The sequence below is a fragment of the Entelurus aequoreus genome, linkage group LG13, assembly GCF_033978785.1.
Source record: "Entelurus aequoreus isolate RoL-2023_Sb linkage group LG13, RoL_Eaeq_v1.1, whole genome shotgun sequence".
NCBI lineage: Eukaryota > Metazoa > Chordata > Actinopteri > Syngnathiformes > Syngnathidae > Entelurus > Entelurus aequoreus.
The window spans coordinates 54001488-54026613 of NC_084743.1; the positions used below are offsets into that span (position 1 = coordinate 54001488).

The 25126-nt window shown below is 41.7% G+C and overlaps 2 protein-coding genes across 11 annotated transcripts in view; one reads left to right on the forward strand and one right to left on the reverse strand.

Annotated features, from left to right (window-relative positions):
• Positions 1 to 25126, forward strand: part of sidt2 (SID1 transmembrane family, member 2) — a 33790-nt gene that overhangs the window by 2220 nt on the left and 6444 nt on the right. Inside the window, exons 3-21 of one of the 5 annotated variants that reach the window (XM_062068046.1) lie at positions 1918 to 2082; positions 2160 to 2205; positions 2482 to 2583; positions 10459 to 10542; positions 10620 to 10785; positions 10860 to 10953; positions 13385 to 13440; positions 13766 to 13792; positions 15515 to 15553; positions 15628 to 15714; positions 15852 to 15914; positions 16138 to 16253; positions 17988 to 18061; positions 18179 to 18245; positions 18326 to 18399; positions 18485 to 18608; positions 20172 to 20289; positions 20491 to 20627; positions 20744 to 20852. In XM_062068046.1, coding sequence (XP_061924030.1) covers positions 1918 to 2082; positions 2160 to 2205; positions 2482 to 2583; positions 10459 to 10542; positions 10620 to 10785; positions 10860 to 10953; positions 13385 to 13440; positions 13766 to 13792; positions 15515 to 15553; positions 15628 to 15714; positions 15852 to 15914; positions 16138 to 16253; positions 17988 to 18061; positions 18179 to 18245; positions 18326 to 18399; positions 18485 to 18608; positions 20172 to 20289; positions 20491 to 20627; positions 20744 to 20852 — 1748 coding nt within the window. The remainder of the gene's footprint in view (positions 1 to 1917; positions 2083 to 2159; positions 2206 to 2481; positions 2584 to 10458; positions 10543 to 10619; positions 10786 to 10859; positions 10954 to 13384; positions 13441 to 13765; positions 13793 to 15514; positions 15554 to 15627; positions 15715 to 15851; positions 15915 to 16137; positions 16254 to 17987; positions 18062 to 18178; positions 18246 to 18325; positions 18400 to 18484; positions 18609 to 20171; positions 20290 to 20490; positions 20628 to 20743; positions 20853 to 25126) is intronic. The other 4 variants (XM_062068043.1, XM_062068042.1, XM_062068045.1 and 1 more) reach the window with 4 other exon arrangements.
• Positions 24328 to 25126, reverse strand: part of LOC133663517 (trichohyalin-like) — a 70356-nt gene continuing 69557 nt past the window's right edge. For 4 of the 6 annotated variants that reach the window (XM_062068031.1, XM_062068040.1, XM_062068039.1 and 1 more), the window contains one exon: positions 24329 to 24488. In XM_062068031.1, coding sequence (XP_061924015.1) covers positions 24405 to 24488 — 84 coding nt within the window. In that variant the 3' untranslated portion in view covers positions 24329 to 24404. Of the gene's footprint in view, positions 24489 to 25126 lie in introns of all 6 variants that reach the window. The other 2 variants (XM_062068032.1, XM_062068033.1) reach the window with 1 other exon arrangement.

Below are 25126 nucleotides of genomic sequence, written 5' to 3' on the forward strand. Positions count from 1 at the left end.
CCGTGCTCACCTGCGTTCCAGCGATCGACGGCGCGACGAAGGACTCCACCCGATCATCGGTGCGGTCGGCGGTTAGCGTCGGATAGCGCGTCTGCTATCCAACTCAAAGTCCTCCTGGTTGTGTTGCTGTAGCCGGCCGCTAATACACCGATCCCACCTACAGCTTTCTTCTTTGCTGTCTTCATTGTCCATTAAACAAATTGCAAAAAATTCACCAACACAGATGTCCAGAATACTGTGGAATTATGTGGTGAAAACAGACGACTTAAGCTGGCCACCGTGCTATTCCAAAATGTCTGCTTCAACCCGTGACGTCACGCGCAAACGTCATCATACCGAGACGTTTTCAGCCATAAATTTCGCGGGAAATTTAAAATTGCACTGTTTAAGTTAACCCGGCCCTATTGGCATGTGTTGCAATGTTAAGATTTCATCATTGATATACAAACTATCAGACTGCGTGGTCGGTAGTAGTGGGTTTCAGTAGGCCTTTAATGCAGGCATTATTTTCAGGGACTGGCTTTCCACTTGTGCCAGGAAAAATACAGCAAAAATAAGTGCATGAAAAATACGACTCACTATATAATGCTGAATTAGTGGGAGCCCTGGGCTTGTACAACTAGGGTCATGGAGCCTATCCCACTCACATTTAGACACATAGACAATTTTTGAGCGTTAGGCTCAAAAAGCTCAAAAATGTATGCAATAATTGTCTGTAGTAAACACATTTTAAAGGGTCAATGAAATCTGTTGATGTGCGCAATATTATTACACTATTACTACTATTTGTTTGTGCGTCAGTAGCTATGGGATAGACAGCTGTTGTACTTTGCTAAATCAGGTTAGCTTTCATAAGAGGTTAAAAATCCAGTCCACTGTCCATCAGTGACGTGATCATTGTCTCCCACATCCTCTTGAGTCATGCACCACCATGGACTTTAGACTTTCCCATCCTAAAATCCCAGATTACGGTGTGTGAACTGATTTGGCGTTAGAATATTGAAGCTACTTGTGTCGCGTGCAACTTCTTTCTCATTTTGTATGACGCCCTCTTCCAATTTGTAGAAGTTGATGTGTTGATAAAGCACTTTCTGGAGTTGCTCAAACTGACATGTCAAATTAGTTGTGTAGTTGGCCTTAACACTTTACTACCATCAATTTGTATTGGCTTTCTCCTTAAAATCCCCAGCAAACATATCTTGTTTTAATACACTATAAATACTAGGGATACATTTCAATTTTCTTCTAGTCAGACAATATTCTCCATATAATGGATGGAATTTTTACCTGACATATTTTGACTGTCATCTGCAATCGACTGTCAACAGCATTGACAAGACTGGAAATATCAAATTCAAACATGAAGAGGAAATAAACAGGTCCATACCTTTTTTTGGTACAAGAAAATCCACCGCAAAGATGAAGGTAGTCAAAACAGTACGGTTTACAGAAAACCGAACAATACCTACTCTGGACCTCTAAACATTCCCCAGCAAACAAATGATCAGTTGTGAGGACACTCTATGAACGGGCCAATATCATACCAGAAGAAAGAGAAAGACTGAAGGAAGTGTTAAGTGCTAAGCATTAGGGCCAGATATTGGCGTAATAGTAAGATGTCAGCAGTTTTCACTTTTTTTTTTACAACAAGTTTAGGGAATACATGCCTTTTTATATATTTTAAGTACTTAAGTAAGGTAAAACCTCCTTTGTCAAAAGCTTGTTGGAAAATATCACAATGACAGTGGTGCTAATTCCGTTAGCCCATCTATAGGATTTTCCAAATATATGTTAGCATCAAGGGATAGCGAAAGGGGACCCGCTCAGGGCGGCATTGAAGCTAGAACCACCATTGCAAAACTATAACATTTTGGTTTGGAATTGTGGAATCCCTTAATCTCTTTGAACTCTCTCCAGGTACCAAAGGAAATATCCATACAATCATTTAGGCCGGACATTGTGCCAGCCTCCAACGAAGGCTGCATCAGAGACACAGTACTTCTTTGTGGATGTGTCTACACTTTCCAGCCAGGGTACAAACTACCAGCTTAGGGTCAGCCGGGTTGAAAGCTTCACCTTGCAGTGAGTGACACTTTATACTATACTACTATTGCTACTGATTTGCCAGCCTGACTTGTTGTTTTTAACAATGATTACAGGACAGACAAGACATTCAGTTTCACTGCGTCGCCATCTCAACCTCAGGTACACCTAAACATTTGGGTGCAGAAATTCCACAAAAAGGGAAATGGGGGGAAAATGCAGATACAGCAATAGGTTGTGGGAACATTTGTTTTTTCACAACAACAGGAAGTCTTACTTTCATAAATGTGTGACTAAACTTTTTGTTGCAACGTTCACAATGCACATGTTACCCAATGTTAAGAGTTTTTTTGTGGTTGCTGATGTCGAATTGACTTTGTTATATTTAATGCCCACATTTACTTATATGCACTAATGTTTTAAAACACTCTCTCTCAGTACTTCAAGTATGTATTTCCTGAAGGAGTGGACACTGTGATCGTGAAGGTCAGCTCAGACATGAACTTTCCTTGCTCGGTTATGTCCATCCAGGACATCCAGGTACACCAACTATGCCACTTCTGTCCATAGGTAGTAGCCTCACGTGATGTGGTTTTGACATGTATTATCAGGGTTTCCCCCAGATTTTTTATATACTTGGGGCGATAGGGTTGTGGTCAATATATCATTGTATTGCTTGTATTCTGTGACGTGACTTATTCCCCGAAGCGAAAAGCTGTCAACCAAGCCAAGATTGCAAACTATCTGAGTACACAAGAGGCCTTGATCTTCCTGCAAAAAGCAGATACTAGCAAAAAATGTAACTATGCAATGGAATAGATCCCTATATTTGATTAAAAAAATATTTGTCGAGTGATATCAAAGATTATCCGTGGGGTTGCGTTCTCAGACAAGTCAAACTATATGGTGCTTCAGACATCGTTCTACACGACAAACCAGATTAAAACTTGGAAAAACATGGAGGTCTACAACTTCTTTGTGTGTGGCTGGATCAAGGAAATTGGTATCAAGACTCGCCTGGATAAATATGCATAATTTTTGCTCGTTTAATGTTGCATTTCATGATTTAACTCCACATCCACCTCCATGTTTGTTGTTTGCTGTATACGAGTACGTATGTGCCCCATCTTTATCTAAATATAACAAAAGATGTCAACATTGTGTATGTGCTGAAAGTGTTGGGCTCGACCAGAGCTGTTGAACCAAATGTACCAGGGACCCTCAAGGACAAAGTCAACGGAGGCAGTAATAAAGTATAACAGAGTTTAATGAAACTTTACGGAGGAGCGGAGGGATCCCGGGGAGGCGGCGAGGCGTGGGAGACACTGGGTTTGTGGAGGAGGGAGCCTGGAACGAAGCAGAAAGCAGAATCAGCATGGAACAAACGAGCACCAAGTTCTCCTTTAACTAACTCACAGAATACTACTAGATAGCTGTAATTCTAAATGCTGTCTATACTGACCACAGGAGTCAACGTTCAAGCGTCGGGCGCCGGCTCTCAGCGGTTTATGTAGGCTGCTCTCTGATGGCTGGGATGTGGAGCAGCTGGGCTGATTGGAACCAGCCACACCTGTGCTGGCTGCAGCAGGCTGAGAGAGACGCCCGGCCCTTGCCCTTAGATGGCGTGCAGGGGAGGGACCAGGAACGTGTGACACAACAGTACCCCCCCCCTTAGGGGAGGCACCGGACGACTGTCCTAGGGCACCTGGATTGTCCCGATAGAAATCGTCCAGCAGGGAGGGGTCAGCCAGGTAGGAACGGGGCACCCAGCTACGGTCTTCAGGGCCGAAGCCCTCCCAGTCCACCAGGTACTGGAATCCTTTCCCACGGCGGCGGACGGCGAGCAGCTTCCGAACCGTCCAAACAGGATCACCACCAGCCAGGACTCGGGGGGGTGGAGGGGCGGAGGTAGGGGGAGACAAGGCACTAGTGGTCACGGCCTTAATCTGGGACACGTGGAACACCGGGTGAACCTTAAGAGCAGGAGGGAGATTCAGACGAACTGCAACGGGGTTGATAACACTGTCCACAGTGTAGGGTCCGACATAACGAGGATTCAACTTGCGGGTTGAAGTCTGGGACGTCTGCAGGGGCAGGTCCCGGGCCAATAGCCAGACCTTCTGACCAGGCTGATAGTCAGGTGCACGCACCCTCCGGCGGTTGGCACCACGCTGGGTACGTGCAGAGGCACGGAGTAACGCAGCGCGGGCAGCCTCCCAGATGCGTCGACACCGGCGGAGGTGGGCTTCGGTGGAGGGAACTGCTACCTCCACTTCCTGTTCGGGAAACAGAGGGGGTTGGTAACCCAGCGAGCATTGAAAGGGTGACATGCCGGTGGCAGAGCTCTCCATGGTGTTGAGGGAATATTCCACCCAGGGTAAGTACTTAGCCCAAGAAGAGGGGTTGCTGGAGGCAACACAGCGAAGAGTCTCCTCAACTGTCTGGTTAGCGCGCTCCGTCTGCCCATTGGATTGTGGATGGTATCCAGAGGAGAGGCTGGCCGTGGCTCCAATACCCTTGCAAAAGGCCTTCCACACCTTGGAGATGAACTGGGGACCACGGTCTGACACGATGTCAGAAGGAATGCCGTGGGGGCGGACAACATGGAGGGTTAGGAGGTCAGCCGTCTCAGCAGCAGACGGGAGTTTGGGGAGAGGGACAAAATGAACTGCTTTAGAGAATCGGTCGACCACCGTCAGAATGGTGTCACAGCCCTGGGACACAGGAAGCCCAGTAACGAAGTCCATACCTATGTGAGACCAAGGCCGACTCGGAATAGGAAGGGGTTGTAGCAGGCCTGCAGGAGGCCTGTGTGAAGCCTTACTACGGGCGCAGACGGTGCAGGCGGCCACAAATTCCCTGACATCCTTCTTGAGGGTTGGCCACCAGAACCTCTGAGCAATGAACGAAGCTGTCCTGCGCTCTCCAGGGTGACAGGCAACACGGCTGGAGTGCCCCCACTCCAATACCGGTGTACGGACGGCATCAGGAACAAACTGTCTGTTCTGAGGGCCGTTGCCAGGGTCGGGCTGGTTCTCTAAGGCCTGCCTCACCACAGCGTCGATGGCCCACGTGACTACACCTACCACCCGGGCAGGGGGCAGGATGGTGTCGGAATCCGATTCCTCCTGGACAGCAGGATCTTCGTTAGAGAACTGACGAGAGAGAGCGTCCGCTCTGACGTTCTTGGAACCTGGGCGGTAGGTGAGGGTGAAATCAAACCGGCTGAAGAATAAGGCCCAGCGGGCCTGCCTGGAGTTAAGCCTCTTCGCCGTCTTCAAGTAGGTCAGATTCTTGTGGTCTGACCACACGATGAACGGCAGCTTCGCTCCCTCCAACCAGTGTCTCCATTCCTTCAGAGCGTCGTGGACCGCCAACAGCTCCTTGTTTCCCACGTCGTAGTTCCTCTCTGCGGGGTCGTAGCTCCTGGAGAAATAGGCGCACGGATGAATCTTCTGATCCTCTTCGGACCTCTGGGAAAGGACGGCTCCGATGCCTGTGTCAGAAGCGTCCACCTCGACAATGAACTGTCTTGTCGAGTCAGGGTGGATTAGCACGGGTGCTGTGGAGAACAGACTCTTGAGCTTGAAAAAGGCTGTCTCGGCTCGAGACGTCCAGGAAAAGGGACGCGAAACGGAGGTTAGAGCATTAAGGGGGGCAGTGATCTGACTGTAACCCTTGATAAACCGGCGTAGAAAACCGGCGAAACCCAGGAATCGTCTGAGCTGGGTCCGGTTAGTAGGACGTGGCCACTCCTCCACGGCTTTGACCTTGGCAGGATCCGCACGCATCTGTCCAGCTTCCACAACGTTGCCAAGGTATGTCACCGAGTCAGAGTGGAAGACACACTTCTTAGCCTTGACGAACAGGCGGTTCTCCAACAACCGCTGGAGAACAAGGCGGACATGCTGGTGGTGTTCCTCCACAGACCTGGAGAAGATAAGGATGTCATCCAAATACACCACCACAAAGATGTTTAGCATATCTCGTAGCACATCATTCACGAGGGCTTGAAACACCGCCGGGGCATTGGAAAGCCCAAAAGGCATCACAAGGTACTCAAAATGGCCAAGGTGGGTGTTGAAGGCCGTCTTCCACTCGTCACCGTCTCTGATCCGAACTAGGTGGTAGGCATTGCGGAGATCAAGCTTAGTGAACACTCGGGCATGAGTGAGTGGCTCAAGAGTGGAACTAATAAGGGGAAGTGGATACTTATTCTTCACTGTGATGTCATTGAGACCACGATAGTCAATGCAAGGTCTCAGACCACCATCCTTCTTGTCTACAAAGAAGAAGCCTGCCCCCAGAGGCGAGGACGACGGCCTGATGATGCCAGAGAGCAGGGACTCCGCAATGTAGTTGTGCATCGACTCCTTCTCTGGTAGGGAGATGTTGTAGAGATGCGACTTAGGATAGGGAGCCCCAGGCAGGAGATCAATGCCAATATCATAGGGCCGGTGCGGAGGAAGTGAGAGTGCTTTATCCTTACTGAATACCAAGGCAAGGTCATGATAAACAGGTGGAACACCAGTGATGTCGGGGGGAGAGGACATGGGTTTGGGTCTGCTTGAAGGGGACAGGGCGGAGCGCAGACAGGTTGCATGGCATGCGGTGCTCCAGCCCAAAATACGACCAGAGGCCCAGGAGATGTGAGGTTCATGCCTCTCCAACCAAGGTCTACCCAACACCAGGGGCGCTGTTGGGGCGTGTAGAACAAAAAAGCGGATGGTTTCAGAGTGATTTCCAGACAGAGTGAGTGTGAGGGGTTCTGTGGAAAAGGATATAGTTCCCATGGAGTGTCCGTCGATCGCTTGGGGAGACAGTGTGCGATCTAAAGGAACTAAAGGAATGCCCGCCTGGTGAGCCAAAGAGATGTCCATGAGGCACTCGTCTGCACCGGAGTCAATGAGGGCACTAACAGACAGTGTCTCTTCATTCCAGGTCAAGGTTGCAGGGAAAAGTCGGTTGGAATGATTCTTGGGCTGGGGAAGAGTTGTTTGGCTCACCAGTATAGCCCCTACCGGCGAGCTGGGTCTTTTGGGCGGATCGGGCAGACCTTGATGAAATGTCCTGGCTCACCACAGTAAAGACACAGCTGGTTGGTGAGCCTTTGTTCCCTCTCAGCTAGTGTCAGCCGGGACCGGCCGATCTCCATGGGCTCGGCAGGCCCGGGTGAAGAGGGAGCAGGGAGGAGCATAAGCTGTCGAGGTTGTCGAGTGGAGCGAGGAGATGGTGAAGTGCGAGTCACTGAAGCAGAGCGACTGGACCCAGGAGGAGGAGAGCTTCGTTGGGCTCGGTCCGCATGGCGCTCCTGAAGTCGTGTTCCCATCTTAAGGGCCAGGGATATGAGCTCATTAAGAGTCTGTGGGCTGTCACGGACCAAAAGATCTTTAATAGAATCACTCAGCCCCTTGCGGTAGACACTAAGAAGGGCGTGGTCGTTCCACTGGCTTTCAGCAGCAAGGATCCGGAACTCCAAAGTATACTGAGCCACAGAACGTGACCCTTGGCGAATAACTAGCAAACGGCTGGAAGCATCTTGTCCGTCAGTAGGGTGGTTAAACACAGCTTGAAACTCACTCTTAAACTGAGAGTAGTTAGTGGCAAAGACAGGGTTGTTCTCTACTGCTGCAATAGCCCAATTAAGAGCGTCGTCGACCAGGAGGGACATGATGAGAGCAATCTTCGAACCATCAGAAGTATATTTGGATGACTGATGAGTAAAAAGTAACTCACACTGTGCCAGGAAGCCCCTGCAATGACCAAAATCACCATTAAATGGCCTAGGACTGACTAAGCCAGGCTCAGACTGAGGCTGCTGTGTGCTGGGGAGGACGGGGTTAACAGGCTGGTTTGAAGAACTTGAAGCAGAGTTAGATTCAGCTGAAACATGTGCTGTAAGGACCTCCAGGGTCTTCTGTATGCCGAGCAAGACTCCAGAAATGTCATTCACTTGGCCAGACAGAGCAGCCACATTACCAACAGTAGTTTGTGAAGTCTTCTCAAGCACAGCAATTTGGGATTGAACAGTGGGAAAAGCTTTGTTCAATTCTTCATGCAAAGTGGACAGTTGTGTGGCCTGGCCAAACACAAGCTCTCGTAATTCAGGGTTCTTCTGTCCCTCTGTCCCTGAGGACCCGGTTTGGTTCATTTTGGCTTGAACGTTCTGTTGGGCTCGACCAGAGCTGTTGAACCAAATGTACCAGGGACCCTCAAGGACAAAGTCAACGGAGGCAGTAATAAAGTATAACAGAGTTTAATGAAACTTTACGGAGGAGCGGAGGGATCCCGGGGAGGCGGCGAGGCGTGGGAGACACTGGGTTTGTGGAGGAGGGAGCCTGGAACGAAGCAGAAAGCAGAATCAGCATGGAACAAACGAGCACCAAGTTCTCCTTTAACTAACTCACAGAATACTACTAGATAGCTGTAATTCTAAATGCTGTCTATACTGACCACAGGAGTCAACGTTCAAGCGTCGGGCGCCGGCTCTCAGCGGTTTATGTAGGCTGCTCTCTGATGGCTGGGATGTGGAGCAGCTGGGCTGATTGGAACCAGCCACACCTGTGCTGGCTGCAGCAGGCTGAGAGAGACGCCCGGCCCTTGCCCTTAGATGGCGTGCAGGGGAGGGACCAGGAACGTGTGACACAACAGAAAGCTTCATTTATGATTGGTGCCTTTGGTAAAAGCTTAACTCTTTTAGGTTTTGCTCACATCTGCTTTCTTTTATTTAGACTCACTGAGTTGGTGCTTTACAAAACACAAAAATGCATTTTAAGAAATACAAATAATATCAAGATAATACTTAAATGGTAAACACTAAACGTGAAAAGTATATCAAACAAACCTTTCACAAAGTGATCAATTGAAAATCATGTATTCTTCAACTCTGCTCCCTTGGACTGGAGTGTGTGCTCCTTTTTTTGTTATCGTTTTCTAAAATCCTGCACTCTTCTGCCCTTCTTGATTTCCTCTTGAGGAACTCTAAAGAAACTTTTATCCTTTTCGCGATTTGAATCGTTTGTACAGTTGAAAACAACGCAAGCATAGGGCATTTTATTCCGAAAAAGGCTAAATGCCGCCTATTACCATACCCATTGAGAACAGACGCTGGCTTACGCACATTTAATGAGCGGAACGAAAACTGGACGTGACGTCATTTAAAACCAAGCAATAACTTGCATAGTTGGCACTAAAGCATATATTTGATTTTAAAAGGCAAAACACATTTTATACATTTAAGAACAAACTGCGGTGAAAGTCGCAGGCTGTTAAGTTTACAAGTTACTTTTCAGCCACCCAGCCTATACGTAACCCTATTCGGGTTACGGGGAGAGGCTCTGATCAAAGTCTCTTAATAATCACTCACTATTTAATAGTGCATAAATAATAGTCTATATATACAGTATATCCATTGATACAGTGTATTACTTTTATTAGTATTCATGGGACGGCGTGGCGAAGTTGGTAGAGTGGCTGTGCCAGCAATCGGAGTGTTGCTGGTTACTGGGGTTCAATTCCCACCTTCTACCTTCCTAGTCACGTCCGTTGTGTCCTTGGGCAAGACACTTCACCCTTTGCCTCTGATGGCTGCTGGTTAGCGCCTTGCATGGCAGCTCCCGCCATCAGTGTGTGAATGTGTGTGTGAATGGGTAAATGTGGAAATAGTGTCAAAGCGCTTTGAGTACCTTGAAGGTAGAAAAGCGCTATACAAGTATAACCCATTTATCATTTATAATTTATGTAAAATACCTTCATTTTGAAGGGGTGGCGAGTTTTATTTTGCCGTGGTGGTGCGCCATGATCAATTACATTTAGGGGAAACCCTGATATAAGGGCGACAATTATGTATATTTTATGTTAGGTTATCCAAGAGTGGGGCATATTCTACACTCTAAAATAGATTTACCTTTGAAATATATTCCTATAGTAAGGGACAAGCAGTAGAAAATGGATGGATGGAATATATTGTGATTCATGTGGAGTTTGCATGTTCTCCCCGTGACTGCGTGGGTTTCCTCCGGGTACTCCGGCTTCCTCCCTCTTCCAAAGACAATGCACCTGGGGATAGGTTGATTGACAACACTAAAAATTGGCCTTAGTGTGTGAATGTGAGTGTTAATGTTGTCTGTCTATCTGTGTTGGCCCTGCGATGAGGTGGCGACTTGTCCAGGGTGTACCCCGCCTTTCGCCCGAATGCAGCTGAGATAGGCTCCAGCACCCCCCGCGACCCCGAAAGGGACAAGCGGTAGAAAATGGATGGATGGATTTATTTACAGTACATAGTTACAGAAATGTATTTGTACTTATCTGCTTTGTCTTTGATTTGTGTTTTCTCAAACCCCTGTTTTAGCTCCCCCTTTCTATGCCATTATTTCAATCAACCTGTTAATTCATCCCTGTTCTCTCTGTTTTTAGTGCCCAGTCTATGACCTAGATAATAACGTGGCCTTCATTGGGATGTATCAGACTATGACCAAAAAAGGTGCCATCACAGTCCAGGTAGTTTTCCTAATATAACATTTTCCCAAAAATTTGAACAGAGCATAAAGTGTCATTTTTTAAATTTTCTTCTCCAGAGAAAAGATTTCCCTAGCAACAGTTTTTACGTGGTGGTCGTGGTAAAAACTGAGGATGAGGCCTGTGGCGGTCCACTGCGCTTTTACCCCCTGCGCCCTGATGAGCTAATTGATGCTGGCAACCGCAGCAAAATCTTAGATGTTGTGGTTTCCCCTGCTATCGAGTGTAAGTGACATTGATGTAAATTATATGTATCCATTTACAATTTCATGTCTACAAATGTATTCTTCTTTCCACAGCGGAGGTGTATGTGATGGGCATGCTGTTCTGTCTCGGTATTTTCCTCTCCTTCTATCTGCTTACTCTGCTGGTGGCCTGTTTGCAGAACAAACGGTAAGATTTTGACTTCATCTCCTGAATAAAAATAAATTCTTAAGGTGCAAGCACAGTAACAATTTAAATGTTAAAGACTATTGCTTTTGTCCGACTTGTCTTGTTGTTTAGCTCCACTACTTGGGGTTTTATTGAGGGGCAAGACTGTTGGACTGTTGGAGCTAGTGTTTTTCACAGAACTGTAATCTCAGTCACAATCTAGGTCACAAACGAGATGGAGCCACTTGTGAGTGAGTTAAGTGGCAGGGAGCATAGCAACACCCGCTGTTCGTTGAGAAGAGTAATACGTGCTTTCATGATAGTGTCCAATAAGACCAGAACAAATCGTTAGGTTTGTTGCCAGTCGCTTTTTTTAATGATTATCTAGAGGATTTTGAATACTCACTAAATATAGTGACAAAGTCGCCAAGTTTTCAACGCTGATCCCTCCTGCTAAGTATTCTTATTAAAAAGCCAAGGAACTGATCTAAGGTTTGTGTGTATTAAAACTAGTGCAGTCAAACGATTAATTTTTTAAAATCAGTATAATCACACTTTTGCATTTTGATTAATCATAGTAAATTACTTGCGCCTATAATTTAAATTAACCTTAAGAAAGACCCAATTTTGACACACATGTCATTTTATTGCTAGAGTTTCGTAACAGAAGCACTTTTTTAATGTTTTACTTAATTGCCCGTCATTTATATGTCCTAAAGTCGGTAACAGTTTAATCTCAAGTACCGTCTGGGTTTATTTTGAAGTGAATTTTGCCAGCGAGCACACCAGTCGCAATGGTAACCATCCACGGTTAAGCTGAAGAAGCATGTGCGGTAGAGATGTAACAGTTGTGTAAATACTGCAATTAAATTTTTTTGACAATAATGCCGTGACGTGTGATGGTAAACAAGAACCGGGGGTGGGATTTTTTTCTGTCACTATTGAATAAGCCGATCTGAGAAGCAAACCACATTTCCCATAATCCCCTGTGCAGCACAGCTCTGTAAAAGATGGCAGGAAACACAGAGAATCAGAGCGGAAAGCTCAAGCTAGTAGATCCTTCCGCAAAGTTTAAATCGGACGTTTGGACACATTTTGGCTTTGCAGTCAAGGAAAAAAAGTGATGGACATGCAAAATACAGTTAGCACACAAGTCTGGAAATACAAGCAACATGAGAAGTCACTTGATAAATTATCACCTGGAAAAGATTGACGCAACACCAAGATGCAACCCAGGCCAAACATCAATTTGTGGGGCATTTCAATCAAGTTTTCTTCATGACAGCATGTTTATAATTTCAGTTTAAAGACACTAAACTGAACGTTTTTTCCATTTGCTTGTTACTTGAAACAGTGTTCCTTCACTGTTCCTTGCACTTTGAAAATACCTCTTGGTAGTAATAAATAGGATTACAAGGTTTAAGCATTGGGTTTGTGTTTGTGTGTTTATCTTTAACATAAGTAGCACTTAATTTTCCACACTATGGCATTTTTCAAAATTCCAAGTCAACATTTTTTTACATTACTGCAATAATATGAAACTGTGACAGTTTAATAACGTGAAAATATATCATGAGATTTTGATGTCGTCACATCCCGAATGTGTGGTCAAAATAAAATAACAAGATTAATCTGTGTTCATACATAAGTAATGCGATAATGTACTGTGACTAATCGCATGAGTTAACATGTTAAATTTTTGACAGCCCTAAGTAGAACACTTGCAAATTTGACAGCACTTGCAAAGCGGATCTTCTAAGCTTGTGCGCCGAGGATTGCGTCTTTGAACGAGCAAAATGGCTCACACAATCCATTTAGCGAGTTTGCTTCGATGTACAGTATATGCAGATGATCACAACAGAGGGAGGAAGAGATGCAATTATAATCATTTTGCGCCCGCAATGGGATTTATGAAACTTAATAGTGTTTGCGGACGCTTTTTTTACATCTATATTTAGCACGTTTGGAAGGTAAATGCAAACTGGTAAAGTTACAGACAGGCTGCGGTCGTTGCGGTGAGAAATATCGGCGATCCGTGCAATGACGGATGCCGGCAAGAGACAATCCTCTGCGGTTGTCAGCGTAGTACAACTGTCAGAAATATTGATAGTCGGCATATTTTCTATGCAGCAAGCTAATTTTTTTTAGTTTGCACACACTATTTAGCACTTGTTTGACTTGAAAGTTTTTTAATTATTGGGATCCTAGTAGATCAGACCCCAAGTGTGGATGAGGTGTGTTAGGAAGCTGAGTTACAATGCCATCTACTGTATGGAGTTGGAACGACCAGCTTCATTCACAGACAGCCATGTTATTAAGTGCTTAAAGAGTGCCAAATGTATTTGTGGCAGGCCACCACAAATAAATGAATGTATGGAACACACTGCAGTAAGCACGATGGACTTAATACAAATGTAGCTTATTTGCATCTCTCTTTCCTCTGTTGATGCAGTGCCAAGAGGAGAGCGCTCTTTCACAATATTGCTGACACGTCACCTGCTGAGACAGGTAAACCAACAAAGAGCTGATCCCAGCTCATTTGAATTAGATTTGAAATTGTTCAACATATTGTTGTTTCTGCTCATACAAGAAAGTTGAGATAGCTGAAGTCACATTGGCAACTATTGTTTGTCATGTCTCAAGCAAACACGGTCTGATGAGCTAAGTAGCCAAGGTCAAAGGTCTTGTCAGCATATTGCTTTTGTCAGCACTCCATTCCTGTGTGGAATTACTTTATCTGAAACACTGTTTTAAGTAACACTATCTGCTTGTAGTACTTTTTGGAATAACTCTACAATGTCTTTTCTCTCTCATGCCTGCTAACATGGTTTAGCCTCTCTGCTTGGAAAAACCAGCGATGGTATAACAACTCCTGTCTTTTGCTTGACCGTTGTTTCTGTGCATATAATAACTGCAAATGTCCTGCTTGTATGAATTTAGAAAAAAAGTTAAGCATGTTCTTGCTTGAAGCTATGAATAAACAAAATGCATGTTATACTGCCTATTCTGATGAGCCATAAGGGAGATTGGCAGATACCGATCACGTGTATAAACTCTGCATTTTTCCATTTATTCATGGTTCGTGATATTGCCATTATTACTTGAGTTTGTGAACACACAAAAAGAAGATTTTAAGAGAGTAAAAATATTTATCTTATTACTCATGTATCAATCATATACTTATACCACCTTTGGTATTGACACAGTCGACAACACCAATTTATAAATTGATCCGCCCTCCTATGTCTGCAACCGTGCTGACTCACCACCGGTTTATTATCCCCTGTCTGACTCTTATTGGCCTACTTGTTAATTTCCTGTTATTATCTGATTACTTTCTGCTGTGTCGTGGTTCCATCTAGTTTACTAAGTGCTTATTTCTTGGTGTTGTTTCAAACTAGTTTAGGGGATGATCAACGATACTTGATAATGATACTTAAAATACAAAAAAATATAATCTTCTTGCCGCATTAGTGGTTGGTTGGTTGAAGTTTATTTCGAACATGTGTACAGTTTCAATATGATAAATCACATATTTTACACATTAGATTTTTCTTAACATGTCCGAAAATGAGTAGGAAGAAGCACATCTTATTTAATCCTACACCTTTTCCACGCAATTACCAACACACATGTTCACTTCCTGTTCTCAATTTGTACACAATTGACATCAGTTCATTCTAAATACAACAGTGCTCTTCATAAATAGTTAAGTCAGTCATGATTCGCTTAATGAAATGAATAATATTTTATTTTCATTGAGTTCAAGACGTTTATCATAATTATTTTCCCTTGTACTTTGTAAACACTTGTAGATTGAACAATTTCTTAAACTGGATCATATTTTTACATTGTTTGACTTTTTTTGCTTAATCCATTCCATAATTGAATTCCACATATGGATATGCTAAAGATTTTAAGTGTGGTACGTGCATGCAAAAGTTTTAAGTTAGATTTCGAAGATTCGAAGGTTATATTTTTCCACTTATGTGAGGTGATAGTTTAGAGGAGCAGTCCGCGCTGTGTATGGAGACACATAATTAGCTGCTGGCCGCTTGTCAGCCGGGGAACTAAAAATAGTGTCAGCTAGAGGGTATCTGCGTTTGTGATGGGCATTAAAAGTAATTAATCGGCAATGGCGATCACATACTTTTTAATGAAAATCGTGGGATCCCGATCAGTGTTTGATCAATCGGGACATCTCTAGTTTAAAAAAAACGGCACATCTCTATTATAAATGTTGTTTGTCTATAATGATACCAGTTGGACCTGCATAATCAACAAAAATAGCCATACAATCTTTTACATGCACCCAATAAGCAAATACTAAACATTGTTATTTCTAATGTTCAGCCACACCTCTTTGTTTAATTGCCTGCTCATAATTTTTTTCTATCAAAGACTTACTTGCCACAACAGTATTTTAGATTTAAAAATGTTAACATCACCACATAACATTGGTTTCTAATTAAATGTGTGCATGTTCTGCTGCAGTGGTGGCTTAGTCTGCCTTCTTTATGTGTATAGCGATCAATAGTTTGGTTATACATTTATAATTTCATGTGTGTGTGTACATCTACAGGCAAGACTCCAGCTTCCCCAAATGAATATGGCTCTCTTGGTGAGTTTGACTTCATATTATCTTCCTTTGTTTCCGTTGTCGTGCTTAAATCAGTTCGCTATCTTTCTGTACAGCAGACAGCACAGTGAGTTCAGAAGCGGTCACTGAGAGCGCCCCCTCAATTGACAGCGCCACGTCAGCTGACAACTACGGATACATGGGTACTAACTACATTTTTGCCTGTTTGCCATCTCTATATACTGAAGTATTTTCCACCTCGCGCCCCGCACAGACCATCGTAACTCCTTGCTGGATATTTTGGTGCCTCACTGCATTCCTGTGTATCTTTGTTCATCAGGAAGGGAGGCTTTCAAACGTCGACCAATCCTCAATCAGATGCACCACATAGCCATCCGCTTTGGTGACGCACTGCCACATAATTGGCCCAGAGTGACAATCAAACTTGAATGGCAATTACTGTATATGGTGCGGCATAAAAAATGAGGCGGTGTTCGAATTGATCTGGAAAATCACAGTTTTAATGATCGTATAATCACTGGATTTGAATAAATCTGGGTGCTTCAAAGTGTCAGAAGGGAAATCAATCTGCTTGGTTAACTAAACATTATTTTCCTTTCCATCAGAGCGGTCTTTGGAGAATGTTGGGAGAAGCAGACAGGAGTCTTTGAGCTCCATAGAGGAGGATGACTATGACACACTGGATGATATCAACTCAGATAAAAACATTGTCCGCACAAAGGTAAACATCTTTATTAGGGATGCAAGGGAATCAACAGGGTTTTTTTCTTATAATATTAATCTTACTAAATTGCAGTCTCAACTATTAACTGTAAGCCTAGGTGTTCAACATCAGAACTCGTTCTACTCACTGTACATTAAAGAAAAAATAAATCAATATTAGAAAATGAATGAACAGAGGTTTTAGTTATAGGTCCTGAAGACCAGAGGGAGAAACTTTTTCCAAAATTACAAGATTTTAAACCAACACAGTCTATAAAAAGTCTGGGTGTGATTTTTGACTCCGAGCTGACTTTTATCCCACATATTAAAAATATTACAAAAATATTTTTTTATTATCTTAAGAACATAACCGGAGTCTGCCTGTTTCTCTCTCAGGCCAACACGGAGGTGCTAATGCATACTTTTATTTCCTGTCGTTCAGACTATTGTAATGCCGTGCTCTCTGGTCTTCCCAAAAATAATATCAGAAGTCTACAATCATTACAACACTCAGTCGCACGCGTGCTGACGAGGACCAGAGAGCGTCTGATCTAGGGTCGATTTTAAAGTTCTATTATTAGTTTTTAAATGTCTTAATGGCCTTGCGCCTTCTTATCTATCTGATCTTAATCTAATAATAATCCCTTCCATCATGGCAAATAAATTGCATTTTTGCATCTTACTTACAGTGAATCTTTATTAGTATTTGCCTCATCCCTCACTTATAGTGTGAGTAAAGATTGTGTGAAATGATTGAAGAATGGCGTCGTGAAGACCTGATAAGTCCAAAAGAGAAAGAGATGATACAGTATTATCTGCTCACAGATGCTACCTGGTGGTTGTTTTGAGCTCACTGCAGGTAGTCTTTGATAGATTAACCAACCCCCACTCCTTAATGCTTCAGTCACATGCAGGATTCTCACAGGAATAAGGCAAACCTTCATACAGACCCAATGTATCATTATCAAGTATTAGAACAAAACTAACATGTTACACACTGAGTTTAAGCCAGGAGTATGCATGCTAATAGCTAAGATAAACATTAAGCTAGCTAGAAATAACAGAAGAAATAAGCGCTTAGTAAAGTTTAAGAAATTTAGATGTAACCATGTTACAGCAGAAAGTAAGCAGATATTAACAAGAAATTAACAAGTAAATTAATAAGTGTCTAAGGAAAGGATAATACAACAACAGTTGGTATGTCAGCATTATAGCAGCCAGAAGTATACAACATGTAAGAGGGCGGATTGATCCATAAATTGATTGTGCCAACACCAAGGGTAGTATAAATATGTAAGTGGGTCGATATTTTTATTCTTTATTCTCAAAATTATTATTTATTTATTTTTGTTAATATTTACAAACTCAGGAGATAATTCCCTTGGCACAGGAGGACTTTAAGGGCAAAAGGATTGAAATGAGAAATATATTTTAGTTCAGAATTTTGTTTAGTTAGACCAGCAATGGTCATATGGTGACATAAATGATGGTATTTTGAGAGGTAATCATTAAAGTCGGACATCACTGAAGGCCTAGGTGGGAAACGCACTCTCCGCCACTGGTTAATACATGTGATCGGTATCAGTATTGGTATCGGCCAATCTCACCTTTTGAATGATCGGTATCAAAATCAGCAGCATAATTCCCTGATCGGAAAAACCCTACTGAAAACGTTCCTAAAAATATTCCACTTGCATCTGTATGTTGTTTTTATCAAACAACTACTAATAACGATGTCCTCTGCCGTTGACAGAAATATCTTTGTGTGTCAGACCTGTCTCGCAAAGACAAGAGGGTTCTCAGCAAGAAATATCAAATCTACTTCTGGTGAGAACCTAACACATGCACATATTCTTCATTTTGTTCAGACATGTTATCTTGGAGTATATGTGCTATTTTTCAAAAGTGCAACTTTAAGTAAAACGTGTCATGTACTCTCATCAGGAACATCGCCACTATTGCTGTTTTCTATGCCCTGCCTGTCATCCAGCTGGTCATAACCTATCAAACGGTACAGTAGTACAAAATTAAGTCAGCAATCATCTGCGAATGCTGAATCTAAAGCAAGAGGTGGGAAACTGTTTTTATCAGGTTGTTAACGTTACCGGAAACCAGGATATCTGCTACTACAACTTCATGTGCGCTCATCCTCTTGGAGCTCTGAGGTTTGCACCAATTCAAACGCATGTTCTTAACGCCATTATGACTGATGTCTTGTGTAAATGGACTCTCTATTACTATGCTACACAGTGCTTTCAACAACATCCTCAGCAACCTCGGCTACGTGATGCTGGGACTCCTCTTTCTCCTTATTGTCCTGAAGAGAGACATCGTCCACAACCGAGCTCTGTCCTGCAATGATGTCAACGCCCTGGTAAGTCGAGGATGTGAAAATTCTGGGATTCTGTTTCCTTTTCAAGACAGTATTCCAAACTAACAACTGTTGTTGGGGAGATGATAGGCATACCTGACCGTGAGATAAGTCAAAGGAGAACTGCACTTTTTGGGAGGAATGTTGCCTATCATTCACAATCCCGATGTAAGACAAGAACACACATGGTTTCCCTTTTTTTATGCATTCTCATTTGGAATTAACAGCAAGTACGGGGTTGCTGACAATGAAGCTAATGGGCGTACGGTACTCCGTTGCGCCCATGAAGCCCTCTAAAAAACAACCTAAAACCGCCAACAATACTCCATTTAGATTTGGTAACCTGCATATTAACTAAGTATTAACGATATTGTTATTGTAAACAGTAAACACTTAATGCTGAGGCGCGATGATCACAGGGAGGTAACTAGCTTTTGCAACTATTGCTGCATCGTCTCTGAGTTGGTGAAAGTTAATTCTATATTATAAATCCTGCCTCTTACTAGTATAGTAAAAGGTTGGTCAACATTAACATTTACATGGACCCAGAGATGGCAAGAAAGAAACGAAAAGATGCTTGTTTTACGCCCACCTTTTAATTTTTTTTATTAATTAATTTTTAGCTTTGTGGGGGTTATGATTAATTCGTAATCTAAACAGGAAGATATGAACATCTCATTAGTCGGCATCCCAGTGAGAGCAGACACTGTACTGTAAGTGATGGTTTCACTATGTTCATAGATTGCATTTTTTTGTTTAACATTTAGCAATTTTGCTAGTTTGTGGATCTGCTTATCTCTCAGCTTTGTAAACTTTTAACTCATTCTTTTTATATACAGGCAAAAACATTTTTATTTCTGGATCATTTATCCCAAAGTTGTCATCGTTTGCTCGATGAAGTCTGCCATGATTAGTAGTAGTAGTTGTTGTTGTTAAAGTAAATAGCGACCGTCTGTGAAATTAATACGATGCTGTAATGCTTAAAATGACCAAAATACCTAAATACTACATGTTGTTATTATTAGAGTTAAAATGCATAAAAAAAGGAAAACATATGTGTTCTTGTCTCACATAAGGAGGGTGAATATTAGGTGAAATTCCAAAAAAGTGCAGTTTCCCTTTAAGAGCAAGATTAAAACAAGAACATACACAGACAAATTATAATTTACTTGCATAAGATTTTTTCTTGAACTAATACAGTGCAACCTCCATATACGAACCTAATGGGTTCTTGAACCGGGTTTGTAAATAGAAAAGCTTCTTATACTCAGGCAAATTTGGATGCACTGCTGGCACACAACGAGTAGATAAAACATTCGTACACTGAGACCAAGATGATACACCAAAATATGTTTTTATTCAGTCTGTGGTTTGTAAATTGAAAAGTTGTTACAATGAGGGGTTGGTAAATCGAGGGTCCACTGTATTTTGTCAAAGCAACAGCAGTGAGTCTGTTGGCTTGGTGTATGGCGAGGTTAACCATAATCTTCCTGGTGAAGAACAATAACACTAATTATATTCCTTCCAACATATTCATCTGTTTTCTCCCCCCCCTTCTTCTCTCAGGAATGCGGTATCCCAAAGCACTTTGGTCTCTTCTACGCCATGGGAACCGCTCTCATGATGGAGGGCTTACTCAGCGCCTGCTACCACGTTTGCCCTAACTATACCAACTTCCAGTTCGGTAAGAGGACACATTTCACTTCTTCTAACCCAAACCCCAGAGTTTGTATGGAATCATTCATTGTTTCACAAAGGCCAGAAGCAAAAAACACTGGTGTGATTCAAAGTTTGTGAGCCAGCTGAGAGACAATATGCACAGTAGTAAAACTAATATTAACACGCACTTTTCAACCGTTTTGTGATTTTTATGTCGTCCTCTTAGACACGTCCTTCATGTATATGATTGCTGGCCTATGTATGTTGAAGTTGTATCAGAAGAGACACCCGGATATCAACGCAAGCGCTTACACTGCCTACGCCTGCTTGGCCGGGGTAATCTTCTTCTCTGTGCTTGGAGTGGTACGTACACACACACACACACACACACACACACACACACACACACACACACACACACACACACACACACTGCTATGTTGACATCAAAGTGACGATCTGTGTGTCTGTGATTGTAGGTGTTTGGGCGAGGAAACACTGTGTTTTGGATCGTTTTTTCAGTGATCCACATTTTGGCCACACTGCTCCTCAGCACACAGCTTTACTACATGGGAAGATGGAGGCTTGGTAAGATATGTACATTATATGGACTGATTTAAACCAAGTATCGCTATAATATTTGTTTCAAGCGTTATGGCAAGTCAAAACTTGTTCATCGATAGATTACAGTTTTCATCCTTCAATACTTAACGCTTGGAAGAATTTGACTTCACCTTTAAACTTGCATCAAATGTACAGTAAAGACTAGGGCTGCACAATTAATATAATTTTAATCGTGATTGCGATATTGGCAGCAACAACTAAATGAGGGTAATTTTCGGCAGTATTAACATTTAAAAAAGAGGGCTCAGCTGCATTCAAACTAAGTACGTTCACAACCAACAGTCAGCCGACCACAAGGGAGTGACCGATCGACAGTAGACTCATGTGAGAGTTAAAGGCAGATCAGCCAGTTGCTCCCAGAAATATTAGGAAAAATAACTACATTATTACATTGGTGCCCTCCCCTACCACAGAGTTAACTAGGTGTGTAAAAAAAAAAAAGATTTTCAAATTAATCAACAGTCTTATTTGTAACAATTCTTCCCCAAATTTTACGCCATTTCTTTTTAGGCCAGTCAATGTGTTTTTTGGCAAATTGTAACCGCTTCAGCACACGTCTTTTTTTTAAACAATGGGACTTTGCGGGGGCTTCTTGCTGGTAGCTTGGCTTCACATAGACGTGGTCTGATTGTTACAGTACTCACAGGCCATCTTAGATCTTCTTTGATCCTCCTGGAGCTGATCATTGGCTGAGCCTTTGCCATTTTGGTTATTCTCCTATCCATTTCAATAGTCGTTTTTCTTTTTCTTCCTCGTCTTTTTGGTTTTGGCTGCCATTTTAAAGTGTTTGATATCATTTTAGCTGAACAGCCTATCATTTTCTGCACTTCCTTATAGGTTTTCCCCTCTTTTATTAAATTCTTAATCAAAGAACGCTCTTCTTCTGAACAGTGTCTTCAACGACCCATTTTACACTGTTTTTGAAGGACAAATGCACAGCCAGCATATGCAGCGTCAGTTGCCTTCATCCTAAAATAAGGGCCACTTGTTTAACCTATTTTTTTTTACACATAATCGATGATGTCTCTTATGGAACGCAGCACTGCTATTTTTTTGAACACGCCCCTTTCAGTAAATGATTCAGTTTCACAGAATCAGCAGCATGCACATCATTCCTGTTGGGTCTGTTGGTTCTCTATACCTTTACTAAACCTTCTAGAAACTTACTTGCAGTGTAGAAGTTGAAATTCTAACAAAAACATTGATTTATCTTGCTAGTGATGTGGGACTGCTATTATTTTGAACACAACTATATATATATATATATATATATATATATATATATATATATATATATATATATATATATATATATATATATATATATTTATTTTTTTCTTTCTTGTCCAGCCACTCAGACAAATCATATTGATGTAGATGCCCGTATCTGCTATACAGATTTACTTAAGAAAAGAGAAGTGTGGGATACTTCTGTTGTTGCCTTCTTTGTAATTGACTTTATTCACTGTTTGGGTAGAATTTTATTAAACAAAAGCAGTTACTTAAAGTAATATATCAATTTATCAGAGATGTTTATCTATTTAATGGAGGAATGTAGTTAATCATCGAACTGGCACCCAATGTTATTAAAAGTATTGTGAATAGTTTTGAATAGATTCTGAATCGAATCGTTACCCCATTGAATAGAATTGAGTCGAATCATGTGGTGCCCAAAGATTCATAGCCATAAGAGTTACTTACGCACTGGGTACCACCAGGCACAAATTTAAACTCCGAAACACGATTGCACGTCTGGCCGTTCTCTAAACACTCCTGCTCGTTTTCCGAAACCCGGAAATTCTCCCACGTGGGTGGACCAACCGCAAGCCTCACAACGAGTTGCACGGCAAAGCTGCGTTGGTGTGCACATCCAAACAAATTATGGAGTTGCAGCAATAGATTAAGCATTAACAACACTTCACACTAACAGAGCGGGCCACCCCCCACCGGCGCAAAGCCCTGATGATCAGCTACAAAAGCAGCGGTGCCCAGAATATACATATGTCTTTATAAATACTGTGAGCAGTACAATGAATGTCTTCCTTTGTATGTGATTTCCATGCATAATCATATTTTTTCACTTGTTTGCACATTATGATCACACTCTGCAATGGCATATTTATTCTAGTTAGCCCCTTGTCTTTTGTACATTTTATTTAATTATTAATTAATAGTCTTTATATTTTTATTTTGAGATGAAAGCTAAGTTCACAAACTGTTTGTTTGAAATTGAAAGTGCACTAAAATATGTTTTAACTAACATTAAATAAATGAATAATAATCGTGATTTCAATACTGATGAAAATAATCGTGATTATTATTTTGGCCATAATCGTGCAGCCCTATTTCAGACTTAAACTGCCTACAAGTCTTTAAATGGTAAAAATCGGTCAAGTAAAACCAGATTTATTACCAATAAAATTCACCTCTCATTTGTAAGTGCTGCAGGCGTTTTCAAAGTGAAAGTAAACCGGTAATGAAACATGACACAACCTTTCTGTTGGTGATAAAAAGAAAAAAAAAAGAACAAAAGCTTCAACAGTGCTACCAAGTGGCCAAATTATGTAAATATGCACTTTGTGGCTTTGAAAGGCTAACTCAGGCCTGACTTTTTACTTTGGATGCACTTCATTCAGTTGTGTACATAGTTTTACTGTCTGAGGCCTCTGTAAATTATTATTCTAAAGTGGTATCTCAATTTTGTTTGTACCATATTTTTCGGAGTATAAGTCGCACCGGAGTATAAGTCGCACCGGCCGAAAATGCATAATAAGGAAGGAAAAAAACATATAGGTCGCACTGGAGTATAAGTCGCATTTTTTTGGGAAATTTATTTGATAAAACCCAAAACCCAAGAATAGACATTTGAAAGACAATTTAAAATAAATAAAGAATAGTGAACAACAGGCTGAATAAGTGTACGTTATATGACGCATAAATAACCAACTGAGAACATGCATGGTATGTTAACGTAACATATTATGGTAAGAGTCATTCAAATAACTATAACATATAGAACATGCTATACGTTTACCAAACAATCTGTCACTCCTAATCGCTAAATCCCATGAAATCTTATACGTCTAGTCTCTTACGTGAATGAGCTAAATAATATTATTTTATATTTTACGGTAATGTGTTAATAATTTCACACATAAGTCGCTCCTGAGTATAAGTCGCACCCCCGGCCAAAATATGAAAAAAAACTGCGACTTATAGTCCGAAAGATACAGTAATCTGTTCCAAAAGGTCCAGTTAAGACCGGAATAGTACAAAAAAACAATGCAATTTGTTCTATGAATAATAGTGCAAATACAATCAATCCGTTTCAGACAAACAAAACACTCTTTTCTAGAAAAAAAATATAGCTTTACCTGCAGAAAATAATGCAATATGAATATAAATGAATGAAATTGGATACATGAACATTTATTGAAGACTCTTGTTGGCAAAGACGGCGATGAGTGGAGAGAAGTCAGTGAAGCAAAATGGACGTTGTTTAACTCGAGTGGTTGGTTAGAGGTGTATACTTGCTGACTTGTACTCTATTGTAACCTCCAGCAGTAGGACACACCGGCCAAGTTCACTTCCTGTGTCTCCCTGTAACCAGAGATTTAAGCAAAAAAGTAAACAAATAAAGAAAGAGTCCAATATAGTTCATTCTCTTTGAAAAATGAAGGACTGCATTTTGGAATAACTGCTAGTGTGTTGTACACCTCTAAAGGAATTGAACATTGACATTTTTAAATTTAACATAAAAAAAGACCTCTTCATAAAAATCGTGTGTATTGGAGTAACACAAACAAATTACTGATAGGAGAAAAAAGTCAAGCCTTTGTGCCTTGAGGGTTAATTAACCGGTGACATTATTTGATAAAAAAGGTCAAAATTAAAAAAATTTAAAATATCACATTGAAATTTATTGAAAAATTTATTTTTACGGCCTTTAAAAACATAAATGACTGTTATGTCCTCTTTGGTTTGGAAGATAATTAAAATCAGTAGTACTGTTGAGCGATTAAAAAAAAAAAAAGAAAAAGATTAGCAATTATTTATGATCTGTAATAAATTACGTAACCTTTATTTTGGTTACATTTTATGTTTGTGCTGTGTGGCGCTAATATTGTTGCTCAATCAAGCACAAGAAAAGCAGGTGTACACAGACAGTAGTGTTGGAGATGAAAAATTAGATTAACGTGATTAAAAAACTAGGGCTGTCAAGGGTAGGGCGATAACAC